The 20,528-nt window shown below is 35.5% G+C and overlaps 6 protein-coding genes across 8 annotated transcripts; 2 read left to right on the forward strand and 4 right to left on the reverse strand.

Annotated features, from left to right (window-relative positions):
- Nucleotides 1-76: 76 nt before the first annotated feature.
- LOC124413208 (60S ribosomal protein L36) lies at nucleotides 77-19,713 on the reverse strand. 2 transcript variants are annotated; one of them, XM_046893642.1, is made up of 5 exons: nucleotides 19,709-19,713; nucleotides 15,717-15,723; nucleotides 1,157-1,283; nucleotides 853-987; nucleotides 77-220 (listed from the first exon to the last, which is right to left on the reverse strand). In XM_046893642.1, coding segments are annotated over exons 2-5 (351 nt in total). In that variant the 5' UTR covers nucleotides 15,719-15,723; nucleotides 19,709-19,713; the 3' UTR covers nucleotides 77-133. The 2 variants fall into 2 exon arrangements, with proteins under 2 accessions (XP_046749598.1, XP_046749599.1); XM_046893643.1 differs by lacking the exons at nucleotides 15,717-15,723; nucleotides 19,709-19,713 and adding an exon at nucleotides 1,468-1,553.
- Nucleotides 1,631-3,987, reverse strand: LOC124413190 (tRNA modification GTPase GTPBP3, mitochondrial). 2 transcript variants are annotated; one of them, XM_046893600.1, is made up of 4 exons: nucleotides 3,801-3,987; nucleotides 3,052-3,225; nucleotides 2,000-2,969; nucleotides 1,631-1,891 (listed from the first exon to the last, which is right to left on the reverse strand). In XM_046893600.1, exons 2-4 carry the CDS (start codon nucleotides 3,155-3,157, stop codon nucleotides 1,651-1,653), a joined length of 1,317 nt encoding a protein of 438 aa, XP_046749556.1. In that variant the 5' UTR covers nucleotides 3,158-3,225; nucleotides 3,801-3,987; the 3' UTR covers nucleotides 1,631-1,650. The 2 variants fall into 2 exon arrangements, with proteins under 2 accessions (XP_046749556.1, XP_046749555.1); XM_046893599.1 differs by lacking the exon at nucleotides 3,801-3,987 and adding an exon at nucleotides 3,493-3,625.
- On the forward strand, nucleotides 3,555-6,689 carry LOC124413189 (histone H4 transcription factor). Its single transcript, XM_046893598.1, has 6 exons — nucleotides 3,555-3,690; nucleotides 4,042-4,656; nucleotides 4,971-5,307; nucleotides 5,449-5,764; nucleotides 5,932-6,229; nucleotides 6,353-6,689. The coding sequence occupies exons 2-6, from the start codon at nucleotides 4,171-4,173 to the stop codon at nucleotides 6,572-6,574; spliced, it is 1,659 nt and encodes a 552-aa protein (XP_046749554.1). The 5' UTR covers nucleotides 3,555-3,690; nucleotides 4,042-4,170; the 3' UTR covers nucleotides 6,575-6,689.
- LOC124413188 (vacuolar protein sorting-associated protein 45) lies at nucleotides 7,558-12,150 on the forward strand. Its single transcript, XM_046893597.1, has 8 exons — nucleotides 7,558-7,710; nucleotides 7,893-8,091; nucleotides 8,258-8,407; nucleotides 8,560-8,939; nucleotides 9,022-9,294; nucleotides 9,443-9,607; nucleotides 9,673-9,902; nucleotides 10,088-12,150. Exons 1-8 carry the CDS (start codon nucleotides 7,618-7,620, stop codon nucleotides 10,284-10,286), a joined length of 1,689 nt encoding a protein of 562 aa, XP_046749553.1. The 5' UTR covers nucleotides 7,558-7,617; the 3' UTR covers nucleotides 10,287-12,150.
- LOC124413196 (metaxin-1) lies at nucleotides 10,788-13,489 on the reverse strand. The gene is made up of 5 exons (XM_046893624.1): nucleotides 13,186-13,489; nucleotides 12,466-12,716; nucleotides 12,163-12,328; nucleotides 11,701-12,087; nucleotides 10,788-10,903 (listed from the first exon to the last, which is right to left on the reverse strand). Exons 1-5 carry the CDS (start codon nucleotides 13,264-13,266, stop codon nucleotides 10,829-10,831), a joined length of 960 nt encoding a protein of 319 aa, XP_046749580.1. The 5' UTR covers nucleotides 13,267-13,489; the 3' UTR covers nucleotides 10,788-10,828.
- Nucleotides 15,722-19,539, reverse strand: LOC124413187 (protein AF-9). Its single transcript, XM_046893596.1, has 2 exons — nucleotides 18,596-19,539; nucleotides 15,722-18,455 (listed from the first exon to the last, which is right to left on the reverse strand). Exons 1-2 carry the CDS (start codon nucleotides 18,998-19,000, stop codon nucleotides 16,581-16,583), a joined length of 2,280 nt encoding a protein of 759 aa, XP_046749552.1. The 5' UTR covers nucleotides 19,001-19,539; the 3' UTR covers nucleotides 15,722-16,580.
- Nucleotides 19,714-20,528: the final 815 nt, after the last annotated feature.

The raw sequence follows: 20,528 nt of genomic DNA on the forward strand, positions 1-20,528 counted from the left end.
GCTGGTATCAACCTTAGAAATAAAATGATCATTTTGCGAATTACAGGAAATGTCAGACAAAGACCAGGTATGAGTATTTTGGTGTTGAAATTTTTTATTGATTTAACGTATAATGTTTTTTGGAGACAGGTGTTTAGTGGTGGGCAGCAGCCTTCCTCATCTGGACCAAAATGTTTCCAAGCTCCTCACGCTTCCTTTTAGCACGGATGTGAGTTCCCAACTGAATAAATACAAATATTGTTATTGATCTGGAATAGCTTTATGATAAGAGATTGAATCATTTTAATTTTCAATATTTCAAATACTTTGGAAGCAACAAGACAAATTATTTAATTCCATAACGGTAATATTATTTCTATTGAGGTGTTTTGAGATAGGTAACCCGTGCGGCTGTGCGGGTACTAGAATTCTTCGGGTCAGGTTGAAAAAAACAAATTCAACTACTTCAAAGTAGCACTCAAGTTGCGAAACAGTAATTTTGTATTTATAGTTCTGTTACGATAATGGAATCAACTTCAACCCTTACCTTTGTCGATTGAATTAAAACAACTCAGTTACGAAGTTAAAATTTGGCTAGGCTCGACTGAAACAGCTTCTACGATAACGTCACCAGTTGGGGTTATAAAACATAGCACTGATTCCCTATCCTCCAACTTTCAACTGAAGCGGTTACGGTTACGGTAACAAAAATTCTAACTCGTCCTTTATTGTATTTTAGACATCCTTGTAATTGTGAAACGATTTTTCCGAAAAGTAAATTATTACAATAACGTTATTAACTTCAGCTTCATAAAGAACTGCAATAAGAATGATTGGGGTGACAGAGAAGTTTGGAACATTGAAGGAACTTACCCTTCTCTTCAAGAATTTCAGAGCTCGTTTGTCCTTAGACACCTTCAGTAATTCCATGGCGCGCTTTTCATATGGAGCATGTCCAGTCACCTCTCGTATCAGGTCACGTACAAATTTGCTGTGCTTGGTTTGACGCTACACAGAAACGATTATACATTCAAGATCAGAAATAATAATCGTGGCAAGTGATCAAATAATTAAAAAAAAATAAAATGAAACTGTTATGTATTGAAAATGACAAATTTTTGTCCAGTTTGTATGCAACGCGATACTGAGGTTATGTACAACACAACTTGACACTTACTCCCTTGAGCCTAGCTGGGCGGATGGTAACGGTTTTTTCTTTTTCAGATTTGTTTTTAGCCACACGTATCTTGGTGGTTTTGTGACCCTTCTTGAGGCCGACGGCCAATTCGTACCTTGGTGCCATCCTGTTGTTAAAATACAATTTTTAGAGGTTATGTTATGATTGTCGCAAATGCTGAAGAAAATACAATTTCATAAAAATATGTAACGAATCAAATAGATGGATCATTTACAAAAACAATTATATGCAACGGTACGGATGATGTGTACAGATTCGAGAGATATATCGCGATTCCAAAAACAACGCACCTCACGACACAACGACGCACGTTGAAAGAAATGGCTGGCCGGAAGTATTGTAACAAATGGACGTTTCTTTCATCACTGCCATTGGCCAATCGTAGACTTCCGAATAATAGCGGTAAATTGAATTTGAATAAATGAATGGTTACAAAATGTACACTTTCTAAGATAATTTAGAACCTAGTGTATTTATTTGCCAATACAAAAATCTTTGAATATCACATCAAGAATTTGTTCTACACTAACGTGTCCCGTAATTAAACCGAGTTCACGCATAGCGTTTCGTACTTCTTGTGCAGCTAGAACGATGTCACTTTTCTCACACTTAATAAGGTCGAAGTAATTATCTATATGTTCAGAACAATTTGTCAAATGTATTCTGTGTCTAGTTTGACTGACAGTAGGGTTTTCACGACACGGATCACCACATCTGAAAAATTTCAAAGTTTAATTATCATGCAGCATATGAGAAATAACTCAATGATCGGTTTCAATTCAGAAGAGCAGATAAATGATTATTTAATCAATCAATACTCACAAATTTTTTAAATGTATGGCGATACATTTAGAGAATCTTTGGAGGCCCACTTCTTTTGTACACGAAATAAAAATTGACCTGTCGTCTTTTAATAGTGACTCTCTTTCTTGGGGCTCCAACAAGTCTATTTTATTCATTACTACCATACAGTGATCCATCACCTTTCCATTATTCAGTAAGACATCATTTAATCCTAGTCCTTCTACATATTCAATGATAAATTCTTCATACTTCTTCTTACTTCTTAGATACGAAAACGAATTAGCCAATAGAATTATGAAATCAGCCCCCTTAGCATAATTTTTTGCTCTATGTATACCCTCTATCTCAACAATGTCTGTCGTTTCTTTCCTTAGACCGGCAGTATCAGCTAGAATCACCGGATAATCACATATATTTAAATTTAATTCAACAATGTCCCTTGTGGTTCCAGCAATAGGTGTAACTATTGCAGCTTCTCGTTGAACAAGATAATTCAGCAAACTACTTTTCCCAACATTTGGTTCCCCAAGAATTACTGTTCGCACACCTTCACGTAATATCTCTCCTCTTCTACCATCTAAAAGGTGACATTTTATTTCCTGATTTAGAACTTTCAATACATTATTGCATTTGTCCATAACACCAGCTTCTATGTTGTCATCTTCACTAAAATCAATGTAAGCCTCGACATGTGCAATAGATTGTAAAAGTGTTTTCCTCCACTTAGTGTACAATTTGCTCAAACTTCCATCAACTTGTAGATATGCTTGTTTTCTCTGCAGTTCTGTCTCTGCATGGATCAGGTCAGCCAACCCTTCAATTTCAGTCAGGTCCAACTTGTTGTTATAGAATGCTCGCCTTGTGAATTCACCCGGTAAAGCATGGGCAAATTTCAATTTCGAAAGAGCGGTTGTTACAGCTGCGAGTACAGCAGACCCGCCATGTATCTGAAATTCTACACTGTCCTCTCCAGTGAAAGAATTAGGTCCTATAATTTTAATGTTTTATCAAATTCAAGTCTATTACCTTTGATAATTATTGTACAAAAATTATCTATAATAAGTTGCTACCTGGAAACCAAAGACATAAACCCTTGTCTATAACTTCCTTTGTATCTGGGTCATAGATATTTCGAAGAAAGGCTTTTCTGGGTTCAAGTTTCGATAAGTTTGTCATTTTCTTCAAGGCATCAATTGCCTGACCCCCTGATATCCTTATCACAGCAACACCGCATTTTCCGTGCCCTTAAATAACAACGAAAAAATATTCAAAATTATTAAACAATACGTATTTCTCGGCTTTACGGTATAACCTGAGTGGAACTTAAAATCAAGTTAAACCTTCAAAGAATGAGTTCAAAATTCAAGTTAGCGTTCTATATTTACTAAGTTGCGCAAATTTGTTTCAGAACTTGCATATTCGAAAATTTCAGTAAACAGTTTTAGAGTTACTAGGTTTTCGTGAAATGTATTTGGTTTTAGGTGAGTTAAATATATAGACTAATTGTTAACCAGATGAGAGCGCAAAAATTGTTGAATTTCCATTCCATCGTCTGTTGAAGAAAAATACTCCGGCAGTCTCTGGCGAAATCATGAAGCGGGGAGTTAGGCATCGCACGAGCATCTTTACGAATGGATATTTACAGTATTTTGATGCTTTAAGGATTTTTATACGTTGACTGTGATGTGACCCGATTTGAAAAGTACTTTGTGAGTATCGTTAATAATGGTAAACTGTAAGTAGAACGATTAAATCCAACAAATATGTGACGATCGTAACACTGCTGAAAACTGTCATGGTGGAGGACATGCATACCTACCCAGAAAGCTTACGTTTAATTTTGTGACCAACAACGCGTATTACCTATATTTTACATATTTTCATTTGTTTCACAATAGCGAACAAATATCGAACTTGATTGTAGGATGTCTGCGATATTTCTTACAGGGCAATCCTTAATGCCCTTAGGTTCTAGGTTCTTCTATTTTCAATCCTACTGGTGTTTCATTGGTTAGCAGATGATTACAGGCTGAACTAATCGGTAATAATTTTTGTTACAGGACCAAGATTGGCGGTAAAATCAAATATATCGCGGTTTGAAGATTGAATTTATCACTCGTTAAATATCTGCGGTCACACCCTCTAATCTTTACATATGATTATTCATATATCTTAATAAATTTTACGCAATGACTATGACCGAAAAAGAGTTGGTGACAAGTAACGAATTACAAAGCAGATGCCATGGCTGGGTGGAATCTCAACAACAGCTTTTATACTCTGAAGACAATGTCTTGAAAAGAAAATTAGACACCGAACCAGAAGACTTCTTTAATACTGATTCGGAATTTGACTCAGTTTCCGAATGCGGAACTAAGAGACGCAGGGTGTTGAAACAAGTCAAAGACGAGGTCTTGAATTTGTTGTGCGAATGGAAGGACTGTTTGTTTGACACCAATTCTCTTGATATTTTTGTCAAACACGTTTCTAATCACATTCCGCAGCTCAAGATCATTACTACGGAAGAGGGTCGGGAAGTTTATGCTTGTCTGTGGAATGGATGCTCCTTCGAATCTGATATTCCTGACGATACAGCCAAACACGTTAATTATCACTCCTATCATACAAAGTTGAAATGTATCGGATCTAACATCAGAGGAAGGGTTAAATTACCTGTGAATATAATTTTATTATTTTGCTTGTCTAATAATAATTTTGATTATGGTACACTTGTTTAATTTTAAGCTTCATAACTAAACTGTAATTGACTATTCAAGCAAATTGCGAAATTGAACAATATCATTTTGCAGCATTATCTAAAAACTTGTTCCATATGCTGAAAAATACATATGCTTGTATGCATAGATCATTCGACTAATTTTGTTTAGTAATCTTTGTGAAATGAGTTTACTTAAATGTGCTTTAAATTGTGTTTGAAATTAATACATTCACATTTTGTATGAAACCATTAAAAATTATTTTTTTTTAGAAATGTTACCAAGACCAGGGTTTGAAAAATGTGATTGACCAACCATTGCCTCAGATCTGTAGTTGGGAGGAATGCCTAAAATCTTTCAATAACTACCAGGCCTACTTGTGGCATGTTGTTACACACATTGAAACTAACCCACGTGGAAATAAGGTAGAGGGAGGAGTGAAATGTCTATGGACAGGTTGTAATGGTAATTACAAAAGTTTGTACAAGCTTCGAGAGCACGTCAGATGTCACACAAAAGAGAAGATGGTTGCTTGCCCAGACTGCGGTGCTACATTTGCTTCCAATACCAAATTTCATGATCACTGCAAACGCCAGATTCCATTGGATTGTAAGTAACTATAACACCAATCTATGGGGAAATTTTTGCCAACATTTACAGTCCTATCAAATCAGTCTGTCTGATTTATTTATTTGGAATCTGTTACCAGTATTTACAAATCTTTATTATTATACTTGTATTCTGCTGCAGTGCAAGGCTTTCAATGCTCACACTGTAACAAGTATTACCCAACAGAAAGTATACTGAGGAATCATATGCATTTCCATGTATTTCATTATAAATGCACTATGTGCGATATGAGTTGCGAATCACCAGCAAGTTTGGCAAAACACATGCGATATCGCCACATATCCAGCAGACCATTCAAATGTCAGTTGTGCACACATGCAGCGAAATCTGAGCAGGACCTGGACTCACACATGGCAGTTCATACAAGAGGACCGAATTTCATCTGTACTGTAGATGGTTGTTCTTATGGATGCAAAAACTCATACATGATGGACAGGTATTCTTGTGCCTGGACTGTTATTTTGAAATTAGAAAGAAAGCAAAATTCATTAATAATACCTGGAACAATGTACACTTGAATTAATTGCCCATGATTCCTTCATTTCTACCTATACATCCAAAAGTTGTTTTGTTTATCTGAGAATTTTATTTTTGTCTCACTAGACATATGGAACGTGTGCATTCAAAATTCCTCAGATTTTATTGTTGCCACGAATGTCCAGTAAAATACCGTAAGAGCTATCGTCTTACCAAGCATTTGATTGAAGCTCATCACTTGCAATGGCCAAACGGGCACAAACGGTTTCGTTATAAGAAAGATGAGGATGGCTGCTATCGACTGCAAGTTGTGCGTTATGAAACCTTGGATGAGGATACTGTCAAGACAACAGGGGAGTCCGCACCAAAGGAAAAGAATTACTTATTGGAGCTATCGGCTGGTTCTTCAGTACCAAAGTTGAAGGTATATATTTTCAATCATTCATGGGAATTACTTCTATCTTTTGATAATTGAGTTGTAAATCTGTATGAATATTTTTAATGAATTTTTATTCATTTCACTGAAAAACTATGTCTGATTTTATAGATATCAGAAGAGGTCGAGAAAAGTCTCAATTCCGATTACCTTGAAATGTCCAAACATGAAGCTGCTAACCAGACTGGCAAGTCGATGCCTATTGTTTCAAATATTTTAATATGGATTGATGAAGTTGATGAAGATGGAAATATTATCGAAAGTAGAGTTGTCGAAACCCAGGAGACCAATGAGCTACCTCCATCTGAAGAACCACCAATAATAATAAAGTAGAGTTCACCTCTTCGTTGTACATGTAGATACATACCTATGTTGTCAAAGCAATAATTTTACTTCACTAAATTTTGTATCAAGAGACGACAATGAATCTTCAGAATTCTAAAAGCAATAATCAAAACAATTTTTTCCCAACAATAATCGTTGCACGTTTCTTTTGAGACATATGTCGTGTCTGAATTTGTCCAAAGCACTTACACTTCAGTACTCTGTGAGTCAGTGAGCTTACTTGCATGATCGCCACGAAACAGAGTGTTTCGGCTTGAGTAAGCAAGTACAGAAGTGCAATTCCCTTGTGCGCGTTAAGACACGACTACATACTTGTAAAAATTCATAAATGCTGACAGAGGTAATGCTGAAATGCTGAAAAGGTAAACTCAATTGTCTAACCAGGAGACGGGAAACTTACTAATATCCTTTTTATCTAGCGATCTGTGAATAATTGTAAAATTCAATTCCTGGGTTCAATCAATGTAGTGTGGAGTGAGACGGGATTGAGGAATAAGCCTATTTTATTTATTTGTAACCATAATAAGTCTATTAAATTGAAGGAATATGCTAGATGAACTTAATTGTCAGTTTTTCAAAGTCTAGAGTCACAACAAAGTCAAATCGTTTAGAAATAAGTCCTAATTAAGTACGAATGTGGTTTTGATTTGTAAGTTGCTCTTTCCAGCTTCAAATTCTAATTGCGAAGTTTTAGCAATTTAAAAAACTCGGGTGTCGAGAGCACGATAAATAGATTGGATTGACTATACGAACTCATTTTTTCCCACTATAAGTCAACATTGCAAGTCTTTCTTTCCCAGAAAAAAATTCTTAACAAAATCAATTCATTTCAATTTTTTCTCGCACGACGAAATTCATCATTTGCTAAGTTTTTTAGCAGTGTTGTCAGAGCCACCTTTTGTACAATGTGCTGAACCTGCTGAACTGAGGTGTAACCAACTAATAACCACCCACTGTACGCTACAGATTCCAGTGATGGCTTGTATGCATCTTAACCTTGTCGTAGTATAACTGATAAAAATCCATCGAAAATGAACGTATTTTCGGCTTTAAAGCTTTACATCACCAAAATGACCGAAGAGAGCGGTCCTGGTATGAAAGTGCTTCTAATGGATAAGCAAACGGTAATTAATTTTCGATCCCCAGATTAGGTTAGGTTTAGCTGTCAAACTAGTACGTCAGTTCTGCTGTTGCGGCAATAATTAAATGTTGTTTCACCTAAACAGGAGTTATAGTTGAAATCGGATTTCGATCGTGAAAATCAGATACATGAAGAAGCTAATTTTCTTATTTCTTGTATTTTCAGACAAGCATTGTTAGTAATGTTTACAGCAAATCAGAAATTTTGCAAAAAGAAGTTTACTTATTCGAACGCATAGACAGTGGAGCGCAGCCCGAGGGTCTTCGTCACTTGAAATGCATTGTATTTTTGAGGCCAACTGCAGAGAATATTTCCCTACTCTGTAGAGAGCTGAGGTACCCAAAATATGGGGTGTATTACATATGTGAGTATTCTCTTTACTGTCCGTTGAATTGAATCATCAAATTATAAATGACACTGTTCATTTAACCATTCATACTTGGTTTCATTAAATTATCATCGAGTAGTTGTTGTAAAGTTTTAAGAAGACACTTGGGCACACAGGATCCTTCATAAGGTCATTAATTAAGATTTCAGTAACATAATAGCAAAGGCTGATATAAAAACATTGGCCGAAAGTGATGAACAAGAAGTGGTGAGAGAAGTTCACGAATTCTATGCCGATTACCTCGCATTGAATCCCCATCTATTCTCCTTTGGGATAAATGTTTGCACACAAGGTATACAATGTCAGAATTATTTTTTTCCTATGATTATGATTTGGTATATTGAAATAGTATGTCAGTCGAAAGTGCTAATTTTTAACAATAATATCACAAAACAAGGTGTTTAAACATGTTCTTATTACCATAATACCGTATTATTTTTATAGATCTAAGGTGGATACCAACACATTTGCAGCGTACAGCTCAAGGAATAATTTCAGTTCTACTATCCCTCAGAAAATGCCCATTCATTAGATACCAGGGTGGTTCAGAAATGTCTAAAATACTTGCTGAAAAAATCAGAGAAACATTCAGCAAGGAATCAAACCTTTTTGACTTTAGACAAGAACTTAATCCCATGTTACTAATTCTCGATAGACGTGATGACCCTGTTACCCCATTACTTAACCAATGGACATACCAGGCTATGGTTCATGAACTTTTGACCATTAATAATAACAGAGTAGACTTATCTCACGTTACTGGCATTTCCAAGGAACTGGCAGAGGTAGTTCTCAGTGCCGAGCATGATGAATTTTATGCCCAAGTACGTAAATACATCCCTTTGTTTGAAAAAATGTTGCTTTATAGTGAGAGTATTTTGTCACTCAGATATTCTTTTAACCCAGAACTTGTACCTAAACTTTGGTGAAATTGGACAAACGATAAAGACACTGATGGATGATTTTCAAAAGAAATCAAAGAAGAACCAAAAGTTGGAAAGTATAGCTGATATAAAAAATTTTGTGGAAATGTATCCGCAATTCAAAAAGATATCTGGTACAGTGTCAAAGCATGTTACTGTTGTTGGTGAACTTTCATCTCTTGTCGGAAAGCATAATCTACTTGAAGTGTCTGAATTGGAACAGGAACTCAGCTGTCAGAGCGAACACTCTACACAGGTATAATATATTATGACAAACTAATTGTAATTTTTTTTTTCAAATATCTTTGAACCAACAGCAAATATTTGCTTCAATTATGTTTTTAAAAAATGAACGATATTGCTGTACACAGTATTGATTCCACGGTATGTACATCGTTTTTCAGCTACAGAAAATCAAGAAACTGATAAATGATTCTAGAGTGCGTGACGTTGATGCTACACGTTTAGTTATGTTGTATGCGCTTCATTATGAAAAGCATAGTAACAATGATATCACTGGGTTGTTAGATATGTTGAAGAAAAAAGGTGTTCCAGCAACATACACAAAGGTTTGTATCATAATTGGCTTGTAAAGTCATAGCAAAATTTAATTATTTGACCTCTGTTCTTCTAGCTTGTATACAGTGTATTAGAATACAGCGGAGTTCATGCCAGGCAAAGTAATCTGTTCAACCACGAAGGTGTTTCTAAAATAACAAAGAAATTATTCATGGGGCTGAGCGGTGTAGATAACATATATACGCAACATAAACCATTGCTAGTTGAAACATTAGATGATCTGTTGAAAGGAAGGTTGAGCACTCAAACATTCCCCTATTTAGGAAATATGGTCATGTCAAAAAGGTAGGCATTTAATATGAAAATTATTGGAATAGGTACTTGTTTGGTTACAGCAAACTGTAGTAGTCGTTCATTATGTATGTATGTACGTATGTTCATTATTATATTCCAAAGCAAGGATAATTCCTATACAATATAGGTATTACTTGAATTGGTACTCATGTATTTTATTGCATCTAAATTTTCAGACCTCAAGAAATTATTGTTTTCATAGTGGGTGGTGCGACTTATGAAGAAAGTCTGGCTGTGAATAATTTGAATAAACAAAATCCAGGAACAAAAATAATTTTAGGCGGTACGACAATTCACAATTTCCAAACGTTCGCAGAAGAAGTTCAAAGCGCTACCAATAGTATAACAAGAAGATATCGAAGTAGAAATAATTAATCAATAAAGCTTCTACAATACCCTAACTAAATATTTATTTGCAATACTTTTTGCTGATGTTACACTTATGTTGTGTAAAATGTATCTTAAGCTTCAAGTATACAATAGTTGCCACTGGATAATGTTTATATCTGTTCCGAATTTGCATTAGTCAGTGATATGTGAGCCGTTCTTTTCTTATTTTCTTTCATAGTCTTTGGTACATTTATAATACGTTGTATCGTGATAGTAACTGTGTTTCTTTTATCAAAATTTATCTCAGTAAGTTCATAGCATAGCTGCCAATACTGATTGTGAGTCTAAACTGAATAACGCAAAAAATTTCAGATCAAAGAAACAGCTAGCGATTTAAAAAGTTGTTGCGGTGGAGAGTATTGAATGACTTGTGTATTCTCACATCGTATAATCCATTTTCGTGACTTAAATCACTGATTACTGAATTTGGAAGTAAACATTATTCGAAAATAAAGGCAATTTATTAACATCTTACAGATTTTATTGTGTTTTCACTTCTGAAGGTTAGAATTCATTTTAACAAAATACTACTCGTCTCTATCGTGATCTTCAACCATGTAGTCCGGTGGCCCTTCCAACATCCGGTCATCATTTCTTGTTACCTTCAACAGATACATAATGTTTTTCATTAGTTGTTATTTCGCATAATACTGGAGCAAGTGTGGTGTTAATTTGTTCAATAATTCAATTAGTCTTGGAAAAGATTTGTGTGAGAATGTTCAGTTCGTTGATATGGCATGTCTAAATTACGTACCAAAAGACCAGCTTTCTTTGTTTGATACGAATCTGTCAAGTGACCATAACATTTTCATATTTGGACGAGAACTTTTCGATGGACCTACCGATCTCACCCAAAATTTCATTCTATTCGGAATCTGTAAGGGACCTCCAGGGTTTTAACATTATGACACTGATTATAAAGTGACCTTTATCAATTTCAATCTATGCTCACAAATCCTTTTTTCAAGCCCTGGCGACCCTTAGCGATTTGCTGTTGTGGAAATTTTGTTGTGATGTGTGGGAGATAATTATGATAAGGAATCAGTCAATCTTTTTTACAATTTTGTCACATACGTATACGTAAACAAAAATTAGATCTTACGCTTCCAGACATATCCATGCAGTTAGCGAAGATGAACGATCCTTGTGGTAAATTTGTAATTGGAATTTACACAAGTTATAATGGGGAAATTAGAATTAGTTAACTATGTGGGACAAAGGATTTGTGACAACGTTAGAAAAACCATTATTTTGGACTTGTCTGAAGCCTAACTTCATAATATCACTCACGTAATTTTGTTTTTGTATGAATCTTGGACTAGTACCTATAAATAATTTATATGTATATCTTGGAGCTGTATTAAGAGTGCTTACATGAAACTCATCCTTATTTACATACCTCAACAATGCCGGTAGATAACGCATAACCGACCATGGCTACAGTAGCAAAAATGCCAGCAAGGAATTGGTTTCTTTTCTTGTGGGGAAATTCGTTCTCTGAATCTCTTCGTAGTTTTCTAACGTTTTCTTCAGTTTTTTTTCTTTCATATTCCTGACATATGTCCGGAAAGTATTTCTGAGATATACGAGTTACAAACTTGACTAAATTTATACAGGCTTTAAGGTGATTTTGCAATGCAGGATTTGGCAGTGGAGCTTTTAACAAAGGTGCAAGATATGAGTAGATTATTGCATCCAGAGACGTAGGGTGAGGGCCAAAGAAATACTCTCTTTCTCCCAGCCTGGTCGATAACAATGTCAAGCACTTCTGTGCTTCAGAATATACCTGCAATTTTAATTGATGAACACTGGAGATGGGTAAATAAATACATACTGGCATTTCTAAAATCGTTCTACTTACCGCATTTTCTATAGCACTGATTTCACTTTCAGTTGGGTACAGCGACTCCATCATATCCTTAGCTTGTCTTTCAAATTTACCAGGGTAGAAGAAATTGAAAGGAAAAGGTAGTGCTTTGGCGTACCATGGCTGTATGAATTCATTGTAATTCTTTATATCAACCCACCTGTAACATAAATAATTATATGTGTGCAAGCACGTTTTTGAAGTCTATGAATTAACATTTCCTACTTACTCATTAGATGCACGAGATGATTGCTATTTACACAATTAGTAGGTAATGCATCATCATTTTATACTAACCATACATATTGCAGTGCTGGGTAAATTTTTTCCTTAAGCATAGTATCATATGCGACGACCTCAGCGCATTGTTTCGGAGTGAGACTAAAATCGGCTGTGTAATTCTTTTTACGAAAAAATGCAGTTATATCTTTCACTGAGTCTAAAGTCTCACTACCACAGTGGAGTACAGGTAGCACACCGTTTGGCGTCCGGAATGGATTATTGGTAGGATTTATCTTGACAGGTGCTCCACTAAATTTTGCATAGACCTATAAAATAAATATCACATATATGAGGAAAAAATAACTGTAAGAATATCAACGTCAAGTATCAATGCAAAGATGATTAACAATCTTCTGAAGTGTTGAAGAAAAAAAAAAAAAATAGATAACTGAAAACCAGTTGATTGTACAAGTATATATCCAGTAAGAGGAATAAAAGTGTTTATCAATAGCGGATGATACAAGATACAAAATGAAAACATCTTCATTGAGTTAAATCTAAAAACCTTAATTTCTCGTTACTGTGAAAACTTCGGAAATGAGTGATAGTAGGGTTTGATTTTTTAACCGTGTAGCAGATATTCTGGTTGATTATTCAGGAGGTGCAATTTGAAGATGAGATTAATAATCAAATCTTGAAAACTTGGATGTGTGATAAGAAGCTTTTCTGTTAAAATAGTTGTGCTGAATTATGCAAGTTTGATGATCATAACCTTATTAAGACTGGAGAACATACCAAAATGTTTAAGCAGTTAAGATCGACAGAAGGAAGGCCCCAATCCCCTTTCCAGACGTCTAGTTGAAACGACTCATTCATTTCGAATTTCGAAAAATCACCAAAAATTGATATTTAAATAAATATATTACCAGTGCGTGATAAATGTTTTCCAATCGCACGTGATCGTCCTATGTAAACATGACAAGCGCCGACAAAGCGGGTATTGAAAAAAAAGAAATTTCACACTTTTATCGAGATTGAACGTTCGAAATCCCACCCTGGTGGGTAAACTAGTTGATAATACAAAACTAATTTACCTCATGTTCAGATACGCCTGCACGTAGGAAATCGGGAAACTATAGCTATAGTCTCATGTAGCTATGTTTGCACCGCATTAATCATTATACATATATATTTGTATGTACTGAATAATGCAGAAACGGAACGATGAAATTTATCTAAACCACGATTACAAATAAAGGATTTTCTTGTGAAGTTTTCTTGAAACATTTGCTTTCCTATGGAACTTCAATACGATAATTTTTTTTTTTTTTTCTTGTTATTTGCTACCGAGTGAATAATAGTATATTTTATCACTTGGAAACTACCTGCTAGGATTGTTTGAAATCACAATTCCCAATGCAAATGCAACTGTCTTAATTTTTTACCTACGTGATGGAAATAAATAATTTCAATTATTGAAACGCTAGAATTCGAAAAACTATTGTTCTTCGTAATTGCTTTTAGTTTGAACCCACACCATTAATTATCTGAGATTTTTTCATTATTTCACTAAAAAGATCACAAATACTTTAAATTTTCTGTAAAGATAAAGTCAAAACTTATTCATACATACATACAAATATAATGGCTGAGATTGATTTATTTTTAGGTTCAAATGAAACAACTCGTTTTCTTGTTCATAATTACCTTCTAGGTTTATTATTATATATATCGTGTATATACATGCTTATAGTTGCGAATTGGTATTATATAGACACGCCTTATAGATAATGATTTTAAAACATAATTGGATTTATTCGGAGGTATTTCTCAGAGGCACAATCGATTATGCTTAGCGTAATATTCTCTGCATATCTGAAAGTTTCTTCCATCCATTTTCATGGTGTCCAGTAAAAGACCCGTAACAAATTCAAGGACATTTCTAGGACATTTTCCGGTTATTCAGGGAAAATAGGAATACACAAATGCAGAGAGCATACGGCACTGTACATTATCGTGACGACGTACGAGATATACAGTATTTCTACTACACCTGTTAGTAGCGAAAACCAAAAAATGCAATTCGAGGTGGGAATCCACTTTTAAAAAACAGTTAATCAGTGAACACAAATAAACCGTTTCCAGCACCTCAACGACTTCCAGTACCACTGGATACCATGATTTTTGATATTGACTTATTTTCTGATCTCGTGATGATTTCGTTCTATTTTTTGTATATGTAACGGAAAGTATGCAGTCAAGTATGCAACTTAAAATTGATTGACCTCTGAACAATTATATGATCTATGCTTAAGTTAGTTTTAAAAATTATTTCATTAATCAAACACATGCTGATATTACATCTATATAGAGTCTGCGCATTACAGTAATCTGGTAAAACATGATTTAGAATTTATTTGCTAGCTATTTGATGAATACTAGTAGCAATTATTGATAACATAACACTCAATGGTAAACAGAAAAAAAAAACTAAAGAGATAAAAATAAAACTGACCAATCAATAATACCGCATTTTTGAGTTTCTTCAATTTTTCTTCAGCAGAAAGTGAATTGGAATGCAGTACGTAGTACAAATACAAAACCAAAGTAGAAATAAAAAATACTAGCGGGAACAAATGTTGATACATTTTTTTAATTGCTCGATGTTACACATAATTTAGGATAAATCTTTTGGTACAAAGCAATATGCTGTCATGTTGAACTAGCCAACTGCCTCAAATTATAAATTTATATTAAATACGATATCAATGCTAAAGTTTTATACTTAAACACACACACTGTGAAAATACTTTAGGATTTCTTTTCAAATGATATGGCTAGTAGAACGTTGGAATAAAATGAAATAAATATAGTAGACATTAAAAAAAGTATTCAAACCCAAAGATAAAATGATATCTTAGATGCGATTGAAGAAAAGGAATACTATATTGAGTTGTAGAGAGCAAGAATCGTGTTTTGATATAGTAACTCATTATGTATAGTCATAGAGACACCAAAGATACTAAAAAACGTTAAAACGAGGGGTAAAGTCGATTAGTTAAACGTGTGCTGTGTTTCTTCGATCATTCTTTTTTCCCTTCTCTGTTATCTAAGATAACTATTATTATTTTTAAAATGAAAGTTCAGCTATCTACATGTAATGCGCGGAGTATAATGTAATAATTTTGTTCAAATTAAAAACACATTTATGGTAGGTGTATATGACTAAGAATTATGTCTAAGTTATAATATTGTACACTCTTTGTCGCTTATATTATTAATATTATCAAAAAATTAGACTATTTGGTGTGTCAATTGCACGCAACATCACGACTGTGTATGGTAATTATTATTATACAAATGTGATCACGATTCAATAATGACTGTGGTATTATACTAATTTCACTGTTAACTAACAAGCAATCATAGTTTATATGATGCAGCTTTTGTTAAACATGTCCTGCAGTTATTAGAAACAAAGTAAATAAAATCATTATTAGAGATTATGGGTATTCCGAGAAAGACAGATCATTGAGCAACGCATTGACAAATTGCTGCTAAAACAACTGCATTCACACCAAGCTATCCTGACTGTAGGTGATGTTAAATTAGCAACAAAGTTCTACTTTTGTTATAACAAGATCCAGTCAGATTAAGATCATATGATCTCTTGCTGTTCATATTATCAGGATTTGACTGTTAATATTACATATTAGTAACATAAATAAATTATTAAATCATTTGCTTTGCAGAACTAGTGTGGTGTAAAGTAATTAATAAAAATTAACAATAAATATGTGATGATCTCAAATTTAAAAAGCAAGTCTACATTTTACCAGGTTCTTACTGGAGATCAAACAATCTACCTATATTACAAGTCGAATCTTACGCACTTTTTCAAAAAAAATACTTGAGGTTTTCATTTTCCAACACCAAAGCAGCTTACTAAATAATCAAACTTTAGTTTTGCATATTCAAGAAATAAATGCATGTAAAGCGAACGACAATTATGTTATACTGTTAAAATTACTATTATTACTCAACAAAGTAATGTTCTGCTTGGGTGAGACAAAATCGCAAGGTGTAATCTACAGAGTCATTTAATTGTTCCTGAACGCATGACCTTGTTTACAAAGTGTTGAATAGTACGTAATTGAAGTGAAGATGTAAATCAATTAGGAAATAGATGGTCAGGATTTGGAAAAAAATTTTTGCAATCGTTGCACGGTTCTCCGATCGAGAGCACAGAGATCAAAGTCGAAAGTCTTCTTGGTGATTTCGTATTGTCCCGTCTCTGCAATTACCTGAACTACCCTTTGTAGTTCTTGGTTGTCCTGTAGCGTCATTATTTTTTGCTGCAGATCCTTCAGCTGTGACAGATAAGCTTCTGAGAATACAGGGGGGTCAACAGCGTCTACTTCTGCCAATATATTATTTGTAGAATCAGGAGCAACTTGCTCCACTTCGCCCTCTTCATCCTTAGCATTCTCTTCTTCTCCATCCTCGCCTTTAGCTTTTGACAATTGCGTCGATTCTGTGTCCATGAGCACAGGAGATTGACTGGAAGAAACGGGCTCAAGTGGCAGTGAAGGAGAGCGTGCTTTTTCTTTTTCTTTCTTTGGCTCCTTCTCAGCTGGCTCGTCATCCCCTTTGCTGCTACTTCTTTTCTTCCGTTTTCTACTTTCTCTTTCTTCACCCCTACTTCCTCTTGACTTTTCTTTTTTCGTTTTTTCAGTCTTCTCTTTCTTTGCTGCCGGTGGAGGTGGAGACGCAAGTCTAGGTTGCTCAGTCGGTAGCGGAGTCGTTGGTGGCGAATCTTTTTTCATAATAACTTGTTTTGTGTCAGAGTGAGCATCGTCATCAGGCGAAGGTGTCGAGTCACTGCTATCCCTTTCCGGCATTTCAGCTAAGAGGGTAGACAAGGGATTAGGAGGTGGTGGAATACTGATGTTATTGTGTTTTTCCCCTCCGCCAGTTTTAGATCTGTCCTTCTTATCTTTTTTCTCTCTTTCCTTGCTTCCATCTCCTCTATCCTTTTTGTCTCGTTTCTTATGCTTGTGTTTCTGTTTTTCTTTATCAGCCTTTCCATCCTTACTTTTTTCCGCCTTCTCCACTTTTTCTGGCTTCTCCACTTTTATCGCCCTATCTTCCTTTGGCTTTTCAACTTCTTTACAAGGCTTTGGAGACTTCCTAACGTCTTTCGGTATCTTGGTTTCTTGGCATTTCTCCTTTTCCACTTTCTCCTGCTTTTCCACCTGCTTTTCAACCTTTTCTATTCTCTCTGTTTTCTCCTGTTTTATTTCGGGTTTCTCTATTTTATCAGTATACTTTGTATTCTCTTTAGACTTGTCTCTATCTCTCTCCTTGTGCTTGTCCTTTTTTTCTTTATCCCTATCTTCTTTATGCTTCTTCTGTTCCTTCCTTTTCTCACTTTTACCATTTCCATCCAAAGAAGACTTAGATGACTTATCCTTCTCCTTTTCTTTCTCTCTGTCCTTTTCCCTCTCATGCGATAGTTTTTTTCCATCTTTTTCCCTTGATTTTGGAGAAAGAGGTCGCTTTGGTGGCGGAGGTAATGGAGGACTAGGAGGTTTCTTGGGCGGAAGTGGAGAAGAAACTCTTTTATTACCTGGACTAGAGTGACTACTTTTTATTGCAGGACTCTGTGGTCTCTTAGATTTCTCCTTACTTCTTTCTCGTTCTCTAGAATGGTCTTTATCTTTTTTATCGCTTTTCTTCTCTTCTGTATTCTTTTCTTTTTTACCCTCTTTATAAGGACTATGTTTTACTTTTGAAGTTTTTTCTGCTTTTTCAACCTTTTCTGTATAAACAGCTGGTTTGATATTCATTCCTTTATCCATAAGCAAACTTTTTTTATTGTCTGGAGAAACTTTGGCCGTTTTAATTGGCTCTCCAAACAAATCCTGGAAGGAATTTGAGATTTTCGGCTCTGGGGGACGATGTTTTTTCCCATCCGTTCCACTCAGCTTTGGTTTTCCAATCATTGGAACGGTTGCTTGGGGTTCTCCTTTATCCAATGTACCTTCCAAGCCTGACACGATGGTCTGTAAGAAATTTATATCCTGGTTATATTGAATGCTCGTTTTGGTAAATGATGATTAATATCGCACAATGCTAGCTGTATAGTTTGAATGTACAACACGATGTGGGGGACAATTTCTATATTGGTAGTAGCAATACTTACAGCTCCTCCCTTTAGAAGCTTTCTCCGAAAATCATTGGATGGGTTGGAGATGAGCTCGTCGTGACGAATGACCTTATTGATAGCTGGACCGCTTTGTTGTAAGTTGAGGTCGTATGATATTTCAATTTTCTTTGGTTCATCCTTGTTTTTGAAATAGACCTGAATCGGAATAACAAAACCAGCATATCCTGATTCGCGCACTGCGTACGGTGGCTCTTTGATGATTCGTTTTGGCTTGGGAAAGGTATTGTGAAGAATGAACACTACTTTCTCAATGTAGTGATGAACGTCAGCGTTGTCGACTCCTCTTAGGAATACTTCCCAATCGTGGGTATAACCCTCGGGAGTAGTTCTTGAACGTAATACCGACGTGTGGCCGCATTCCAGGGTCACCCGCACTGCCATTCTCCACTATGGGAGTATTTTACCAGCAATAATAAGAAGTAAACCCTCTAGGTGACCCCACGTCGTGATCATTTGTCCCATTACATTACCCCACCTTCACAACACCCGAGACCTTTAATGTTTTAAGTTTAACCACAAGCGACATTTAAGTGAATGAGATTTATTCAATGACAAACGTGCATTTCCAAATGTAGAAGTGATTTCTTTAACTAAAATTATAAGGGTTTATTAAGGGCTACATCGCTTTACACTTTTAATTTTCTATTAAAAGTTCAGTTTTTAAAATCAAGGGTTAACCGAATAATATTATTTTTTTCATTAGCAAAGTGCCACGCGTTGAAAATCATTCAAACGCATAATATTTCACGCCAAAGTGATTGCGGTTGTCAACAGGTAAGCTGTACGCCAGTGAAAATAGTCGCCATCATCCTTGTGAAAATTTAATAAATAATACAAAAAAAAAAAGTTGCTCTGAGTGCCACCTGTCGGAAATTCGTGTTGTTGAACCAGTTGAACGCAGTGGTTGAACCGCTTGCCGCTGCTTGGCATGCAGCTAACGTAAACAAGTATGGAAAACCGAACTTATAGAGGATCTCTATACCATAGACTTTGTAGGTAGACTGCACGGTCTATGATGGCTCTGCGCACCGAGCTGAAGCCGTAATTAGAAAGAGAGAGCAATAGCTGCACCCTGCACTTGTGTTTCACGATCGAAAGAGTGGGGAGTAACCGCCAGGCGGGAAAAGCAATAAAGGGTTAGGCGGGTTTCCAAGGCTTAAAAAAAGCATAGTTTCACTAATTTCTTTCGCGTATATCAAATGGAATATTTTATTTAAACTTTTTAGCATATAAACGATACATATTTGAAAGGTACTTTGTGTAAGTCAATAGTTCAGTCGTTATTAATAAAACAAATTCTTCTAAGCCGTTCGAGTGACGTCAGTCGTGCGTCAGCCCCCTACACTAGCAATTCATGATCGAATTTAATTCTGCTTGTACGGAATCATTCGTAGGTCAATAGTAGGTGTTTATAAGCACTTCTGCAACTTTTAACATCCCCCCTCCCCTCCCGCCCTCTTCGTGTGAACATAAAAAAAAAAAAAAACGATTCTGACCGGGCACTAGTTCCGAGAGTTTGTCCAATCTCAGCGAATCTAACTGCTCATTAACTGAAAATTATATCAAAATTCTATTTCGCGTGAGGCAACCGTTTGTTTCTCGTTTATAGGTGTTGAGTAACGCATTCTCGACGTTAGACTACAGAAAAAATGCGTTTATATAACGCGAGTATGTTTCACGCGGTTTTTCTTAGGTGTTTTCGGTACACAAAGTACCCGTTTCTACGCCGGTCGAGTGAGTCTGCGAATTGCGCATGCGCGGCGTACTGAAACGACCGCTTTTGACTCTTAGGAGTCAAAGTTGGTCATTTCTGTACGTCTCTCAGGCGCCGACGCGACAAACGCAGCGAACTGATCTCAATTTGGTGCTGCGCGAAAAACCGCGTAACATACTCTTGTTATATAAAGTA

The sequence above is a fragment of the Diprion similis genome, chromosome 12 (assembly GCF_021155765.1).
Source record: "Diprion similis isolate iyDipSimi1 chromosome 12, iyDipSimi1.1, whole genome shotgun sequence".
In the NCBI taxonomy this organism is placed as follows: Eukaryota; Metazoa; Arthropoda; class Insecta; order Hymenoptera; family Diprionidae; genus Diprion; species Diprion similis.

Coding starts and splice junctions, on each gene's coding strand:
- LOC124413187 (XM_046893596.1), bottom strand. CDS start 19,000: ATGGCAGTGCGGGTGACCCTGGAATGCGGCCACACGTCGGTATTACGT. Junction 18,456..18,595: donor AGCTTCTAAAGGGAGGAGCT/GTAAGTATTGCT, acceptor AATTTCTTACAG/ACCATCGTGTCAGGCTTGGA.
- LOC124413190 (XM_046893599.1), bottom strand. CDS start 3,604: ATGCTCGTGCGATGCCTAACTCCCCGCTTCATGATTTCGCCAGAGACT. Junction 2,970..3,051: donor TTTATGTCTTTGGTTTCCAG/GTAGCAACTTAT, acceptor TTAAAATTATAG/GACCTAATTCTTTCACTGGA. Junction 1,892..1,999: donor GCCATACATTTAAAAAATTT/GTGAGTATTGAT, acceptor GAAATTTTTCAG/ATGTGGTGATCCGTGTCGTG.
- LOC124413208 (XM_046893642.1), bottom strand. Junction 988..1,156: donor GCCCAGCTAGGCTCAAGGGA/GTAAGTGTCAAG, acceptor GTTTCTGTGTAG/CGTCAAACCAAGCACAGCAA. Junction 221..852: donor TGAAATTCTTGAAGAGAAGG/GTAAGTTCCTTC, acceptor GTATTTATTCAG/TTGGGAACTCACATCCGTGC.
- LOC124413188 (XM_046893597.1), top strand. CDS start 7,618: ATGAACGTATTTTCGGCTTTAAAGCTTTACATCACCAAAATGACCGAA. Junction 9,295..9,442: donor AGAGCGAACACTCTACACAG/GTATAATATATT, acceptor ATCGTTTTTCAG/CTACAGAAAATCAAGAAACT. Junction 9,608..9,672: donor TTCCAGCAACATACACAAAG/GTTTGTATCATA, acceptor CTGTTCTTCTAG/CTTGTATACAGTGTATTAGA.
- LOC124413196 (XM_046893624.1), bottom strand. CDS start 13,266: ATGAATGAGTCGTTTCAACTAGACGTCTGGAAAGGGGATTGGGGCCTT. Junction 12,717..13,185: donor TTAACTGCTTAAACATTTTG/GTATGTTCTCCA, acceptor TTTATTTTATAG/GTCTATGCAAAATTTAGTGG. Junction 12,329..12,465: donor CCAGCACTGCAATATGTATG/GTTAGTATAAAA, acceptor TTTATGTTACAG/GTGGGTTGATATAAAGAATT.
- LOC124413189 (XM_046893598.1), top strand. CDS start 4,171: ATGACTATGACCGAAAAAGAGTTGGTGACAAGTAACGAATTACAAAGC. Junction 5,308..5,448: donor ACGCCAGATTCCATTGGATT/GTAAGTAACTAT, acceptor ATTCTGCTGCAG/TGCAAGGCTTTCAATGCTCA. Junction 5,765..5,931: donor AACTCATACATGATGGACAG/GTATTCTTGTGC, acceptor TTGTCTCACTAG/ACATATGGAACGTGTGCATT.